Here is a 14799-nt window from a genome sequence, read left to right as displayed (position 1 = left end):
TTAAATGTTTTGCCATCTCCTGATGGTGGACCAGTGTCAGGAGTAGCTACAGTCTCGGATTTTTTTCTCCCAATTTTTTCATCTCATAATTAGACAACATTGCTCTAACCAGTGTCTAACAAACCCAGAGAGACAAGGCAGCAAAGCAATCACATAGGTATAATTGTTACCTGCGCTGCAGTTTCTGACTGGCATCTAACTTGCAAAAATGCGGTCTTCCTTTGCTCCCTTGAGCTTACAATGTGAGAATAGTACATGGGGAGTTCAGTGAGAATGGGAACTATGGTAGACCTTCAAACTTTAGTAACATCACTGAAAAAAATGGAGTAAATTGTGCAACATTTGACTTGGAGCAATCATTTTGTGTTGCTCTTTCAAATATAATTTTTTTCTGGATGGTTACTCAGCGTTTCTCGTATTTCTGATTAAAGCTGTCATGTCTCATGTTCTCAACAATATACAATGATTCATTTCAAAACAGGTCTTTCCTGAGATCACTGTGCTGCTTTTTGGTTTCTAGATTATTGAACTGATTTAAATGTGCCCAGTGCCCGACTACCTAGTATTATATTTTTGATTGTCCTTCTGTCATCTTTATGCATCTGAGAAGTGCCTTCCACTGATGACTAAACAGTCTGGAGTGCAAATGCCTACCCGAAAACTGATGATAAAATGACTCTTTATATGCATGATAGTACCTTTGAGTAAATAGCTACTCTGATGACTAAACAATCTGGAGTGCAAATGCCTGCCTGAAAACTGATGATAAAATGACATTTTATACTTGTGATAGTACCTTTGAGTGAAAAGCTGCTCCAGCAATATCTTAACTAAATGTGCTACTTTAAGAAAAACCAGATGTCACTCAGTATTGTGAGGGCACTGCTGTGTGGTTTTGGTGTAGGTCAGTTGTTGGTGTTGATGATGCAGCACTGTATCTCAATATAGCTGAAGAGAGAACTCAGCACTTCTGATTTTGGCTCCTGTTTTACCTCCTCATGTTCCAGGGGAAAAAAAAGAATAATTCTAATCTGAAAGTTCTTCATGATTTTAGCTCTAAGTTTCTGGTGGGTCTGGGGAAAATATATCAATGATTTTTTCCCTTACTGTTTAACTTACCAAAAATGTTTCTCCTGGATGATAAAACCAAAACTTCCTCTGATGGTTGGATGGAGTCCTCAGCCAGGACAGGTAATTCTTTCAGAAATGAAGAAATTTGTTTATAAAGGAACTGTAAATTACTACGTGCATGCTGAAGATTTATTGCTTTTGATTAGACGGAGAGCCCAACGCTCTGCTCCTGAATGGACAGCAGAGTCAACAAGAAAGGTTTCCCTGCCCTGACAAGCAAAGGACACCACACAGAGTGGTGGAAAGCAGGCAGCCAGACAGGAGTCCCAGTCTCCCTGTGGTTTCTGCTATGGAGCTGGATAAAAATGGGGAGGCAAGCACTTGTTTGACAACAGAGCTACCCTCCAAGCTAGTGAGAGAATGCCCATGCACTGAAGAGGGTGAAAAGAGGTAATGAAACCTACAGTAATGTCTTCCCAGAGCTTCCTGACTCCCATGCTTGCATTTCAGCAAGTGACTTGCTGACTCTAGGATTAAAGAGCTGCAGGAAATACTGAGAGTGGCTATGTGAGAAGGCTGAGTGAGTCACACAGCAAATGCGAACTGAAAATTACAAATGTGTGGTCTAAGAGAAGATTTGCTGTAAAGAGAATGATTTTAGAGAAATGACTGAGGAAGAAAGTTATAAGGGGTCACAAAGATCTCCTTTGTTCCTTGCCAGGAAGCTTTTTTGGAAAAGGGTTATTTTGGAATAGGTTTGCATTTTGTTTGCTAAATGTCACCTCATCACAGACCTGAAGGAGAAGCAAGATGAGTCAGGTAGGATCTGATCCTGAATCTGTAAATTCGGACTGTACTGGAGTTTGTTTTACATCAGTGATGTGCCTGATAATATTTTAGCTGGCTAGATTAACAAAAACAAAAATGTCAGCGTGAGTGGGAAAAGAACAGCCTACAGGAGGCTTTGCTTATTTTGATCTGTGAACAGTGCAGTACTACAGAAGCAGTCAGCTGTTACAGCAGGCAGGAGACACTGTGTTTTGTGCTCATCCATGTTGGCTGGACTTCTTCTCTAGGTGCATAAGAGTCTTTTGGAGAGCTGGTGTCTGTTTCTCTGCCAGCTGGTCCCTGGACAGCAGCTGCAGTGACAGAGTAATGACGTGCTCCCAGCTGGGATAGGAGCTCATTTGTTTTTGAATGTAGCTCTTGACTGTAGTGAGGTGAGGAACATGCCACTGTGGACACAATTGACAGCACATACTAAGGTTTGGTGGTTCAGTGATTTCTCTCTTCAGTAAGAACAAAGAATAGCAAACCTCAGGGGAATTTTTACAATCAGGTATCCCCTAGAGATACTTGGGCCATATTTCATACTGTTTCTAAAATCTAGAGAAGCTTTTTTTTTTTTTTTTTTAATTTCAATTTGTTTGGCTTAGATCTTGACTTACCTGTCTGCATGCCACACATACACTTCGAATGAGCTCTGAATTGTGTTTCTGTTAGAATTCTAGGCAACCTCAAACAATCCCCTTTTCTGGGTCGATTTAGAAGAGATGGGCTGATAATTTGTGCCCAGTTGTTCTGTGATCTTTAGGGAATGGCTGCCTTCTGTGGATAGCGTCATTCAGATACCTCCGTTTGTGGAAATGAATCCCATGTCTAAGAAAACATCTGACTGTATTTTATATACCTGTGTAGTATATATGAAATCTGGCAATTTCCACATAGGCCAGGGGTAGGCTATTTTTTTCCCTTCGTACGTGGCATGCCAAAAATCTTACATAATAAAGTTATCAAACCAAGAGGGACTACTTCTGTGATTCACGTGCACGTGCTTTGATTCCAGTTCCAATCTTGAACTAAATCATTTTTCTGTCAATCTGCAATAATATGTTTTTAATCTGAGTTTCTTACTTGTAAATCTGATAACTGAAAAGCCAATTAAGTGCAAGTTTTAATTAGTGGGCTGGTCTCCCCATGAACTTTGAGAAAGCATTATTTTTGGAGTAAATGAATAATTCTTGAATCACTTCAGCTGTTGACAGTGGTGCATTATTTAAGCGAAGGTTGCTTGGTGAGGATGGCATTTGTGATGGAGACAAAACAATACTTCGAAAGCATTAAAATGAGGAGTTGTAACAGCACTGACTGGTTTTTGCTCTTCCACCCAGATCAGTTATGCTGTATAATTGTCATTTTAATGGATTACTGTTTTCCTTTTCTGTAAGCATCCAGGTATGTTTAGAAAGTAATCCACCAGCCTTAGTGAAACTGGTGGCCTTCTCCCTCTCCCAGGAGACAAATACTCGTGAAGGTCTGTTATAGCCACACTGAATCATTAGGTGAGTTTTAAGAATCTTCCTCATTTCACACTCTCAGCATGCAGATCATGCATCATGCCAGGTGCAGAATCAATGTCTTACTCATTTTTCACAGCAATATTATTTGTCATCACAGAGGCTATAGAGATACTTGAGAGAGAACCAATTTGAAACTGAACAGATAGACGAAACACTGAAATATTGCTGGACTGGTGCTGCTTAAGAGTTCTTAAGATGGACGTGCTGCTGTAGTCACATAATGCTTTACTACAGATGCCTTCCCTGAAGTGACAGCAAATTGGATTACTGTGCTTTAAAGAAGGTATTGTCCTGTCTTTCTATGCATGAAGTCTTTCAGTTCACATACAAACATGGTAGTACAAAATGCAACAAGGGATAAGGTGGGCTTAAGCAGAGGACCTACCTTAAGTGTCCAGATTAACCAGAGTTAAAGTCTTTTGATGCTTATTTGTGATCAAACAAGATTATTAAGCCATTTTGTGACACTTCATTACTAATGAATATAGTATCGTAAACAGAAGATTTTGTCTTTCTCTTAAGAGTTGATAGCATGGGCAGCATTGAGTGTAAGGTCATAAGCCTCCTGCATCTCTGTACAGCTCCTGAGCCTCGGGTGCATGTATATGAGGGCTGAATGAGGAGCAGAAGTATTCTGGTGTTTAGTGGTTGTGTCCAAGCCCAGAGTTGGAGTTTGGATTTCGGTATGGGATATTACCACCTCGTCAGCATCATGTCACAGATCTCTGTGCTTTAGTCATTTAGAAGGTTCCATTTCTTGAAATGGGCAAGCTCGTAGGACTTATGAGCAATATGATTTCTTTCCAGATGTTGCAGGGATGAAACTAACAATTAAATAACAGAAGATTTGTTCTTGGCCACATGTCTTTTGATGACAGTTGCCAAATGCTGTTGAGATCTGAGCTATTTTGAGGGGTTTACTTTGCATTAAATACAGCCCTTCTGTTCTGAAATGAGCTAATAAGATGAGTGGAATAAACACTGCCTGCAGAATTTGGAGGAGTAAATATTTTTTCCCTGTGAATTCTTTGTCTGAAATAGAAAGCTAAGAGGAAAATCTTTCCCATCTAGATTAATTACTGCTAAGGACACATGCTGGAAATGGTGATGAAGGGCCAGTGTTATGCACAGGCAAGGAACCTGTTCTCTTCTGTGTGTGCAAAAAGTATGTTTGATGATGCTCTTGCAGTCAGGTGTACTCGTTCCTGAGAAGGGTCTGACTGACAAGGAAGAATGACCGAGTCTCTGTCAGTCTCCTTGCCACTACCTGCAGTGGCAGTAGAGCCGGCGCCTTCCCTGCTTTCTTTCAGCCAGTCAATGTTTGTGTAGCCCAGGCTGCGGCAGCTCTGGCAGGAGAGGTGGAGAGGCAGGTGTCTCAGCACCCAGCCTTCCCCATCCCAGCAGCTCCCACAACTGCATCGTACGACTTTGGGGAGCGGGGCTCTGAGTGAGAGGGGGACAAAGGAATTCTCCAGTAATTATTTGGTTATCCCCATGCAGAGATGGAACAGTTCTGGTATGTTGGAGGTGCTTGGAATTGCTAAAAAGGTTTCTCAGGCATCTCTAACCAGAAGCTTTGTTTGCTGCAATAAATGGTACGTGCAGTTCAGAATTGATCTGTTTTGATGCTGCCCCCTGGTTAGCTCTGCTGTACACAGAGTTCAGCTGGAGCTGTCACTGAATGTTTAAGAGTTTGTCCAAGCTAAGAAAAAAAAAGGTGTTCTCTGAGAATAATATATTATAAAGCTTTTTCCACTTCCCCTTTGTTTCCAGATAAAGCTTTAGTATCACAGAGGCTTCCAAGCACAGAGCTCCAACTGAGGAGCTTTGATTAAGGAAAAGTCCCCATCCTTTGAGGAACGGTATGCAATAAATATAATTTTTTTAAAGTACAATGTAGCTGTGTTTGCTGCAGATAAGATTTTTTTTTTTTTTTTTGACATTTCCTTCAACAAAAGCTTGGGAGCAAAAGGATCTGTCTCTAGCACAAGCATCATGCGCAGGTCTCAGTAAGGGATATTTATTGTGCTAACTGTACTCTGAAGCAGAGAAGGCATGTTCAGCTGTATGTGTGTTCTGATTCCCTTGTCCAGATTATGCTACTGAGTAACTTAATGCATTGGCATTGCCTCTGAAAGTTATTTTTTTGGCAGATAAAGAAAACATATACATATACATAAATCTAATTTTCTGGCTGGGCAAGAGGCTAGAAAAACAGGGTGTGTCTGGATCTGTTTTGTTTGGTTATTAGTATTCAGTATTTTTCTCCCTTTTAAAATGTCCAATTCAAATGTCAGTTCATTCTTCTCTATTTCCTGCCCTTATTCAACCAGACTTCCAGACCAGGCTTAATTAACTTCAAGACCTTTTCTGCCAACCCCTATAGTTACAGCCTTTTTCTGGAACATTTCCATTGTTATGCTCTCTGTGTGTTGTGAGATGATACAGATGATATTATTGCTACTTTTATGAATTTACAATGAGCCTTTCAATATTTTTACTTACAGCTACTTACAGATTAGCTTTTGGAGTTCAGAAAACCTCAGTGTTGAATCAAAATAAAACTAGGGAAGCAAATTTCCAGCTTACAATGCTGAAGAAGCGAAGCTGGAAAGCCTGGAAATTCAGTCCTCAGACACAGGGAAGCTTCAAAAGATGAGGAAAGCTGTTGTAAGTTTTATGGCAGACTTCAGAACTAGATTGTTTTCCCTAAGGTTTCGTTTCCAGGTGGAAATTGCTGTGATTTAACAGTGTTGTGTTTTGCTCCGTTATCTGTGCGCTGGTGTAAGTAGGTCATTAATCTAATGAATTTCACAACCCCAGCCCAGAGGCAATGAGGAAAACCCCCACCTAAGCCAAGCTTCCTTCTTCCTGGAACAAATCCCAGCTGCGGTAGGTGCTGGGTCAGCATGTAAGATGTGAGGGCAGGAGTGGTCTTGTTTCAGGGCAGGTGGTGCTATTTACACCTGATCTTTGTGAAAGTGATAAAAGGGAGAGCTGGGGGCTTTCACCTGGCTGACCCAGGGAGTTTGCAGCTCCCACATCTTTGCTGGTGGGAGCCGTGGTGGTGATGGAGCCCTGCAGCTGCTGCTACCCCGCTGGAGCTTGGTATGGTGAGCACCCCTGGGAGCAAACAGCTTGAAAGCAGGCTGACTTTGAGGGTTTGCTGTCTGAAGCTGAAGCACAGCTGGAGATACTGCTTAAGCTGAGGTGGGGAACTCTGACTCTCAGTTAGTGGTACCTAAGTGGAACGTTTATTTTCCCCACTGCTCCTGTTTGAATTGTGACTACCGAAAACACTTTTCTTATATGAATGAAACCTTCCTCTTCATTTGAGGAAGGTGAAGACCAAACCATAGAAGGCAGATAATAAAGCTCACCGTTTCCCAGCAGGAAAAGGACACAATATTTTCCAAAGAGAAATGGGCCTCTTTCTTCCTGTTAAAAGCTTAAGTCATCTCCAAGTGCATTTACTGGACAGTGCAACAATACTAATCCTGAACTTCTACCAAGGCTGCTGCTGGCAAATTGAGTGTACAAAGCAAGTGTGTTTGTCCCTGTTATCATCTTTGAATAATGAACCCATCCATGCTTTTTATACTCTCTTTCTGCCTTGCTTCTCATTTTCCATGTAGATATGTGTTTTAGCTGGAGTGCATTTGGATGATATTAAAATATTCACAGTGTAGCAATATTTGTTATGTTTTAATGACAGCATAAATCCCCCTATCGCTAACAGAACTGAACAAATAGGCAGTATGTACTATTTAATCATAGGTTTGGAGTCATAGATTAGGTGGTGAAAAAAAATCTGTTATGTTATTAGTAGTAATGATTGGTCGGCCTAACCCTAACACGAGTAAACTGGTTCTCTGGCAGACAAATCCTATTTATCTGAAAGACGGTGACAGTAAAATCCAGTCAGATACTGCAAATCTCTGAATACAGCTGTAGGACTGGAGGAGAGGGAAGGGAGTACCCCACAAAATCAAGGGGGAAGCTGAGCTAAAACTCTGTGCCAGTCGAGACTGTGAAGCCAAACCTAACACAGGAACAGTTCCCATCAATGGCAGGATTTCCTATCGTTCGCAGGACAGCAGCACTAGACCCTTAGTCTTCTCAAGCAGCATGTTTTAAGGTACACTTGGCGCTCCTAGAGAGGATTTCCAGACCACAAATTCATAACAGATAGTATCATAAAAGGAAGGGGAAAAGGAAGACTGATCCTACCAAGGCATTGCTCAGAAATGTGGACAAAGACAGCATAAAGAATGTGACTGTCTGTATCCTCCAGACATACCGTGGAAGTGGAATTTCCTTTTATACTGTCCTACATAACCAGGACAAGGGCCCGTGTGTGCTGCAGGTAATGCACCTTGTGCCCAGCGAACATCCCTAGGTGGCAGGAGGACTGCTCCTCATGGTGCAGGGCCTGGAGGGCTGCTGCTGACTGGTGAAGGCTGACAGTGGGCTTTTTAAAAGAATGTGTAATAGAGAGGGCCTTTTCTCCTCAAGTTTTGGCAAAAGATGGTTGCAAAATCCCATAGGAACAGGAGGGTTATGGTGACAGCTAGGCTGAGACAAGAATGCTGTTCTGGGATTTTGAACCACGAAGAAAAACCCTGCTGAATTTACAAGGTGTCTGCTTTTGGTCTACCTCTGACTATGGTGGTGCTCTATTCAGGTGTCATTCCTGACGTTTCAGAAAGCAATGTTAAGGCAGAAGAATACTCCTGCCACTCCACTCGTCCTTTGGAAAGGTGTCCTGCAGTTTCTGTACTGTGTACCAGGTGACCATGCTTGTCTTTCATCTGAAAAATCAGTTATTTTTCACTATCAACTCTGGACCCTTCTGTGGAGGTTGCCTGATAACACTTTCACATGTAGCTCCTAATCTTTTGTAAGACAGTTTTGCTCCCTCTCACTCTGTCTCACAAAAACACTCGTCCGGCGATAAGTCTGCCAGAGTGTCCATCCACCTGCTTGCCTCTTTGTGGTTTACTGATTGTAAAGCTAGGTTACGTGCAGAGTGCCAAGACCGAAGCAGGCAGTGTAAACACCTGCAGTGGATGGATGTTTCTCTCTTTTCCCTGCCCTGAAAAACACAGAGTTTTTGAGCTTCTCCAGTGCTTGTGGGCTTTAATTAAACACGTAAGGGGGCACGGCCCTAGGTCTTCTCGCTGCCTGCCCAACAGCTGTGTATGGCAGTGTGTGTACAAAACAGACTCGAGGCACAGATAGCATCCATCTCAGTAGAGTGCTACAGAGAGAGTGTACATAAAATACTCAGCAAAATCTTACAAGCAGCATATAGCTTGTTTTGTGCTTATCAACAGATCTGAAATTCGTATTAAGAGGAGCGATGCTCAGGCTCTTACTGAACGAGAAGGCTGACTTACATCCCCATGTGGAAGAATCATAAGTAGGATCTTGGAAAATTTTTATTGAACTTTTTGTATTTTGAGACCAGACTCATTGCAAAATTTGGGAGGCAGGTGGAAGGGGTGTGGTGAGTGATGTGCATTGATTTTGCACATCGTCAGTCCCGGTGTTAGCCCTCCTGGTGGGTTTCCTGGGCCTGCAGTGGTCCTGGATCCCTTATGGCATGGCTGAGGACAAGCCCTGAGCAGGACATCTGCCAGGTTCTTGGTATCCAGCTGGGGATGCACTAAGGTCTGCTCTCCTAATCCAAATTCTGATCAGCTTTAAAAAGGGGTGTGTGGGGAATTTTTACACAACTTTTACCATAGCGATTGTGAGCTGGTCATCTCTCTCTTTGTCCTAGCAAAGCTCCAGTTTACACAAATAATCACTCTTTGATGTGTTCTAAAGTAGAAGGGAAACCAGTGTATCAGTGGGAAGCTGGAGGGGGTTTTTGATTTGTAGACATCCAAGGATAACAAAAGGAAAGGCAGTGATTTAAAAAAAAAAAAATCACCAAAACATTTTTGTTTTCAACACATTTCTCACAAATAGAGAACCTCTTATTTTTTCTTTGGTACTAACACTTAAGCCTCTGAATTAAACTTCTAGAACCTGAGTAAAAACAGAATTATGGACAAGTGACAAAAATAACCACTAAGATCACTTAAAAAAAGCTCAGTTGCTAGAAATAATTCTCTATTCTGTGAACCTCTGCCTTTTTAGAAAATACAAAATATTATCTGGACAGATACAAGCTTGTAGTTCTGTAAACATGTAACCAGACCAAAATAAAATGAAGTTTTTCCATTTTTCATTTGAAATATTAATTAAAACACTGATTTGTGGATATGCAGTGCAATCCTTTGTTCCATACAGCTGTAAATCAGGGGAGCCTCTAAACCATAACCAGGGATTTTCACCTATATCCTGTTTTCAGCTGTTTCATTCAACAGAGGCAGGATATGAAACAAACGCGTCTTTTCTTTTGGCAGCAAACCCATTAACTGTTTAGGTGGAACCTCCTTTGTCTGAGCTCTCTCTTCAGCAGTGAGCCCAGTGGATAGCTCTGTGCAAGCTACAGGTTACTGAATGGCACAGAGCTGCCTCATGGCTTACTTCCAGAGTCAGCATTTGCTTTAAAATGTTTAAGAAACAGTTTTATGACCTTAACGTTAAAGAGCAAGGCACTGGGAAGTATTTCTTAGTGCAGCGCAGCTCTAGCACTCTGAAAAATAAACCCGGTTCATGGACAAAGCAGGAATGATTTGTCGAGATTATCTTTTCCTTTTGTTTCATTTGTTGTCTTGTTTGTAAGTTCACATACAGTTCTCTAGTTACTGTACTAGTCTAAGGCTTTCATATGCTAAATTAAAGCTTTGTCCCTTTCTCCTGATGGTCACTTTTTTTTTTTTTTTTTTTTTTTTTTTTTTTTTATGGCTGAGAAGTAACTCCTGGAGATACCTCAGATGAATTGCAAGTCAGCATTTCTGTGACATGTTTCTGGTATATTGGCTGTTGTTGCAAGGCACAAATTAACCTGAGATGAGAACCTTTTGTAAATCATTGGAGTATCCTTGCTTTTGTCTAATATTTTTCTCCTACAAACATTTATAACACCTTCTGCTTTCACAAATGCTGATATGATGATTTATAATCAATGGAAGCAGGAACGCATTGATTAACTACACCTTCATTAACTGCAGTACCAACCAACTTTCAGTGCTTTCAATAGCAGAAAATGAACAGATTTTCTCACAGAAATTCATCTTCTTCCATATCTTTTTTCCTTGCATTTCTTTCCTTCCTTTATCTTTATTACAGCGTGACAACCGGTGCTGTAAGGTGCTGTGTGCACTGACAGCCCTGCTACTGCGGACTAGAATTCTTACACAAAAAGCAGTATCAGTTCATCTCTTATGCATAAATGCTTGGTCTCTGCAAGCTGTACAGCAAACTTGTTAGCTCAGGGGCTTGCTACGCTGTCTGTAGGAAAAGATAAAAACCTTTTCAACCAAATTTTTGCGTCAAGCCACCATTTGTGAAATACCTTGTCAGAAAAAAATGGTTTGTTTTGGACCTATGAGCTCAAGAAACTTTTAAAGGAAGCAAACAGGGGCTGTAAAACCTGGTAGTCTAAGGTTGAGACTTGAAGAGAGCAAGGCACTGAGGTGTTTATATAAACTCTCCCTATAAGCCCTAAGCACCTCTCTTAGCAAGCGCGCTGTGCCAAAGTTGGCTGGTCTGTGTGGTGGCTTTCACCTCTTCTTGGCATTTTAATGATCAAGTCAAAGCACCATTTAAACACCAAGGGCAACCCTCGTTTGATGGAACATGTTGTGTCAAATCTGAGCCCAGCGTACACCTGCGTGCTACAAACTGTACCAAGCCTGTAACTCTCCACACAGCAGGTGAAATCATCTCATAAACGGTTTACAGGTGCAATTTGCAATGTAATTTCTGTCTTTTTTCCATATTGAATGAACACAGGCAACATAATCTAAATATTACAGAACAGAACTACAAAGAAGCGATCTGGGACCATTGTGCTATAGCCCAGGAAGTTTAGAAATTTTCCTCTTCCAGTGTAAACTGGGAACAGCTCTGCTGTTGCCTACACTTAATTTGGTTTATATGATAGCAGTATTAGGCCCAAAGGCTGGTGTGGATAGGTATTAAATTCATAGCCAGTACACTGTTACTACTTAAATTCTTTAAAACGTTAGAAGGCATTTTTGGTGGAGATAAGAAATCTTTACAGTTAACTTCACAGCTGAAGGACAGCAAATACCGTTTATTCCTTACCTGAGTCAGAGTTGGTGGAGCTTCAGTTTGTTCCCAAATGAGGCAAACTAAAATCAACAGTATCCCGAAATGTTAAGCAGGACAAAGAAAGTGAAGAACAAACAGAAAAATCCACTTCTCTTTTCGTTGAGCAATACTGGGAGTGTTCGCAATCCAATCTTCAAGGTTTTCCATCTGGGAGTCAGCCTTTTCCCATCCTGCATCCCGGCATCCTGTTATTGTTCCAAGTCTTAGTAATTCAGAGAGAAAAGGGAGTGGAGGAAACAAGATAAAGTTAGCCTTATTATTTCTATACCGACTTATTTGTTGCTGCCTCTGATGAGGTAGCTGAATTAAAGGAAGTTGGCTTTAAGAGAGACACAAAAGTCAGTAAGTTATTTAGTGTCATTTTGTAAGGAATGTTATAAATTATAAAAAATGATACCTTAAATAGTGCCTGATATTTGACCAGCATGGGCTATGCCTGTTTTGCACAAATGTGATATTTTAAAGCCATTTGGAGATGTCCTTTCTGGAAGGATTTGTGTATCCACAAGCAGAAGAGCTGAAGCCCACATGTGAATGACACCAGGGTTCTTGTAAGATCCATCTTACAAGAACTTGTAAGATCCATCTTACATTCTTGTAAGATCCATCTTACAAGAATGTGAAAATGAAATTTAACACTATTTTTCCCAGGTAAAATTGTGACGCCAGATGCAGGACAGTGTGGGTGGGCCTTGCAGAAAGAGAAAGTGTTTGAATCATCCTGATCACGGTTGGTTTATGCCTCTAGACTACTCAGGCCAGTCAGGAGGGACAGATGCAGTGTTTGCGTTCTGTTACTGAAGCTGACTGGCTGTGCATTTCACAGATGCAGGGAAGCTCTCCAGAACCTCAGTATTAGAGACCTCATAGTCTGTAATATTGTCACTTGCATGAGGCTTTGGTTAGGATATTGCTCAGTGAGGCCAGTCTGGTGATCCCGTGGGCTGCCTTACAGCCTAGCCTGAGCACCCAAAGCCTGTGGGGCTGGGGTGCCTCCTTCTGCTCCACCTGCTGTTGCCTGACCCCTGCCTGCATGTTAAAACCAAGCACAAAGATGTGCCACTGGCATGGTACAGGACAAGTGAAAGAGGATTATTTTTTTTTTAGTATATAACACAGAAAGAAATCTAAGAAATGTGGGACTTAGCTCAAAACCCACTTGTATTTTTTAAACAGTTACAATAAAAGTAGACAAATGTTCAACGTATCTTAAGTAGGACTTTAAATAATAATGATCCATGGTTAAATATTCTCTTGCTCCTATTTGTCATCACATCCCAGCACAGGTGATAGGATTGATTTCCTAGCTTTCTAGAAGGCTGAGGTTGGTTTTATTATTTCACATTTTTATGATGTACAGCAGCAGAGATGAATGGCGTTTTAAAAATTTTGATACATTACTTATTCAGAAAAGTTAAGCAACTAATGAGAAGACATTTTTCAACGTCCTATTTAAGGAGACCAACTAGAATTAAGATCCCTTACAAGAAAATAAGCCGTTCCTATTTCGCTGCTGAGAGAAGAGCAGGGAGGATGCTGATAGGGGTTTTCCAGGGAACTGCAGCTATCTGGTCAGGATGTAGCTCAGTGATAAAGTGGTACCCACAGCAGACAGCTGTCCCAGATATGATTTACTTTTGCAAATGACTTCAACTGTATTTACAACCGTTGCATAGCCTTTGATGTTTGTATCTGGGACTTGGGAGTAAGCATGCTATTTAGCTAATCCAAACAAAGGATGAGGATAAGAGAGCCCTTCATGTCCATTACCCAAAGAAAGAAAGGGGAAAAGCACTGTTTTCTGTGCATGCCCTGAGGCAGCAGGCCTAGATTATCAAGGTTTGTTTTGATGCCTACTAAATAAGCTTTGTTTTAGGTGACTTGTTTTATCACTAGTGAAAAGTTCAAGGAAAAGAATGAGAATGCTTCTGAAGGCATTTTCAGCATGCTCTGTTTCAGAGCTCAGTAGAGTAACTGAAAACCATGAGCTCTAAGGAAGATAATTTCATTTAAATTTTAGAAACCTTATGAAAATCTCAAAGTCTTCCATATTCTGTTTAACAAATTTCATCTGTACTGAACTGTTTCTTTGAAGTTTTTTTCTGGCTATAAGGAAATGTGCACTGAAATTTTATGGAATGAGCAACCTATCTTTGCAGCCCTCTCAACAGAAGGCAGAGCTCCTAATGGTTCAAACCGCCTCATTTCCTCTATTTAATCCCATGTATTTTAGGTACCGTGCTTTCTAGGTAGTGAATTTCATCAAGTTTTCAAAGCTGCTGACACAAAATACTAGCAAGGAAGTTTCCCTGTAGACTTTCAGACTTTTTATCATTACTATCAAATCGTAAGGCTTTGGAAAAAAAACAAACTTGCTTTTGCAAGCAAGGAGGTAATGTTTTAAACAAAATACTGGGAACTTACATGAGTATTGAGAACAGAAAATGTCCTGTGTATGATTAGACATCAGCAGGTGTATTTATCCTCTAGATTCCTCATTTTATATTTGAAATCTTATTTAATGGTAAAACTTCTGGAAGGGAAAGGAATGAGTAAAAAAAGAAGAGCATCCTTAGCATATAGGAACTTCCCACTACTCAGTGATTTGTGCTAGGGATGGAGCTGGTGGGATGAGCAAAAGGAGGGAGAATTATTTAATCTCATTTCACAGCCATAGTCTGCTGTTGTCAAGTTCCTGTTCCAAACGCCACCAAGTCTTTTGCATTGTCTGTTCAGCACTGCTGTGCAACTTCTTGACCTCGTTATATCCATCCATTCCCACTGGCTCACTTGCTCTTTTTTTCCCAGAGTTGTTCGCACAGATGTTTGTTAGCTGCTTGTTTCTGAGTTTGTGGCACCTGGATTAGATGTGCCTGGTTCAGATCAGCATCTCTTCCGAAGGTTTCTGTGTTAGCCTGTGTTACTTCGTGGCTGGTGTCTGAGCAATCTTGCAGACTGCTTATGCTAGGAGAGTTTAAAATAGTCTTTCCTTTATTGGATGGGGTGAACGTTAGCTTCGCTTTGGAGGTGCTTGTGCACAGTCTGAGTTTGACATTTCTGTGAATCTAAAGTAGTAACTGTCATCTTGTAACTGCTGGAAGGAATAATGTGTTAT

At 41.0% G+C, this 14799-nt stretch overlaps 1 protein-coding gene across 3 annotated transcripts in view; it reads right to left on the bottom strand.

Moving 5' to 3' along the window:
- CDH5 (cadherin 5) overlaps window positions 1-11879 on the bottom strand; it is a 31149-nt gene extending 19270 nt beyond the window's left edge. For 2 of the 3 annotated variants that reach the window (XM_068693716.1, XM_068693717.1), the window contains exon 1: window positions 171-272. In XM_068693716.1, coding sequence (XP_068549817.1) covers window positions 171-257 — 87 coding nt within the window. In that variant the 5' untranslated portion in view covers window positions 258-272. Of the gene's footprint in view, window positions 1-170; window positions 273-11657 lie in introns of those variants that run through there. The other variant, XM_068693718.1, reaches the window with a different exon arrangement.
- Window positions 11880-14799: the final 2920 nt, after the last annotated feature.

Source organism: Anas acuta, chromosome 10 (genome assembly GCF_963932015.1).
Source record: "Anas acuta chromosome 10, bAnaAcu1.1, whole genome shotgun sequence".
Lineage (NCBI taxonomy): Eukaryota > Metazoa > Chordata > Aves > Anseriformes > Anatidae > Anas > Anas acuta.
Note: the sequence above shows the minus strand (reverse complement) of the source record. Positions and strands in the feature narration are given on the sequence as shown.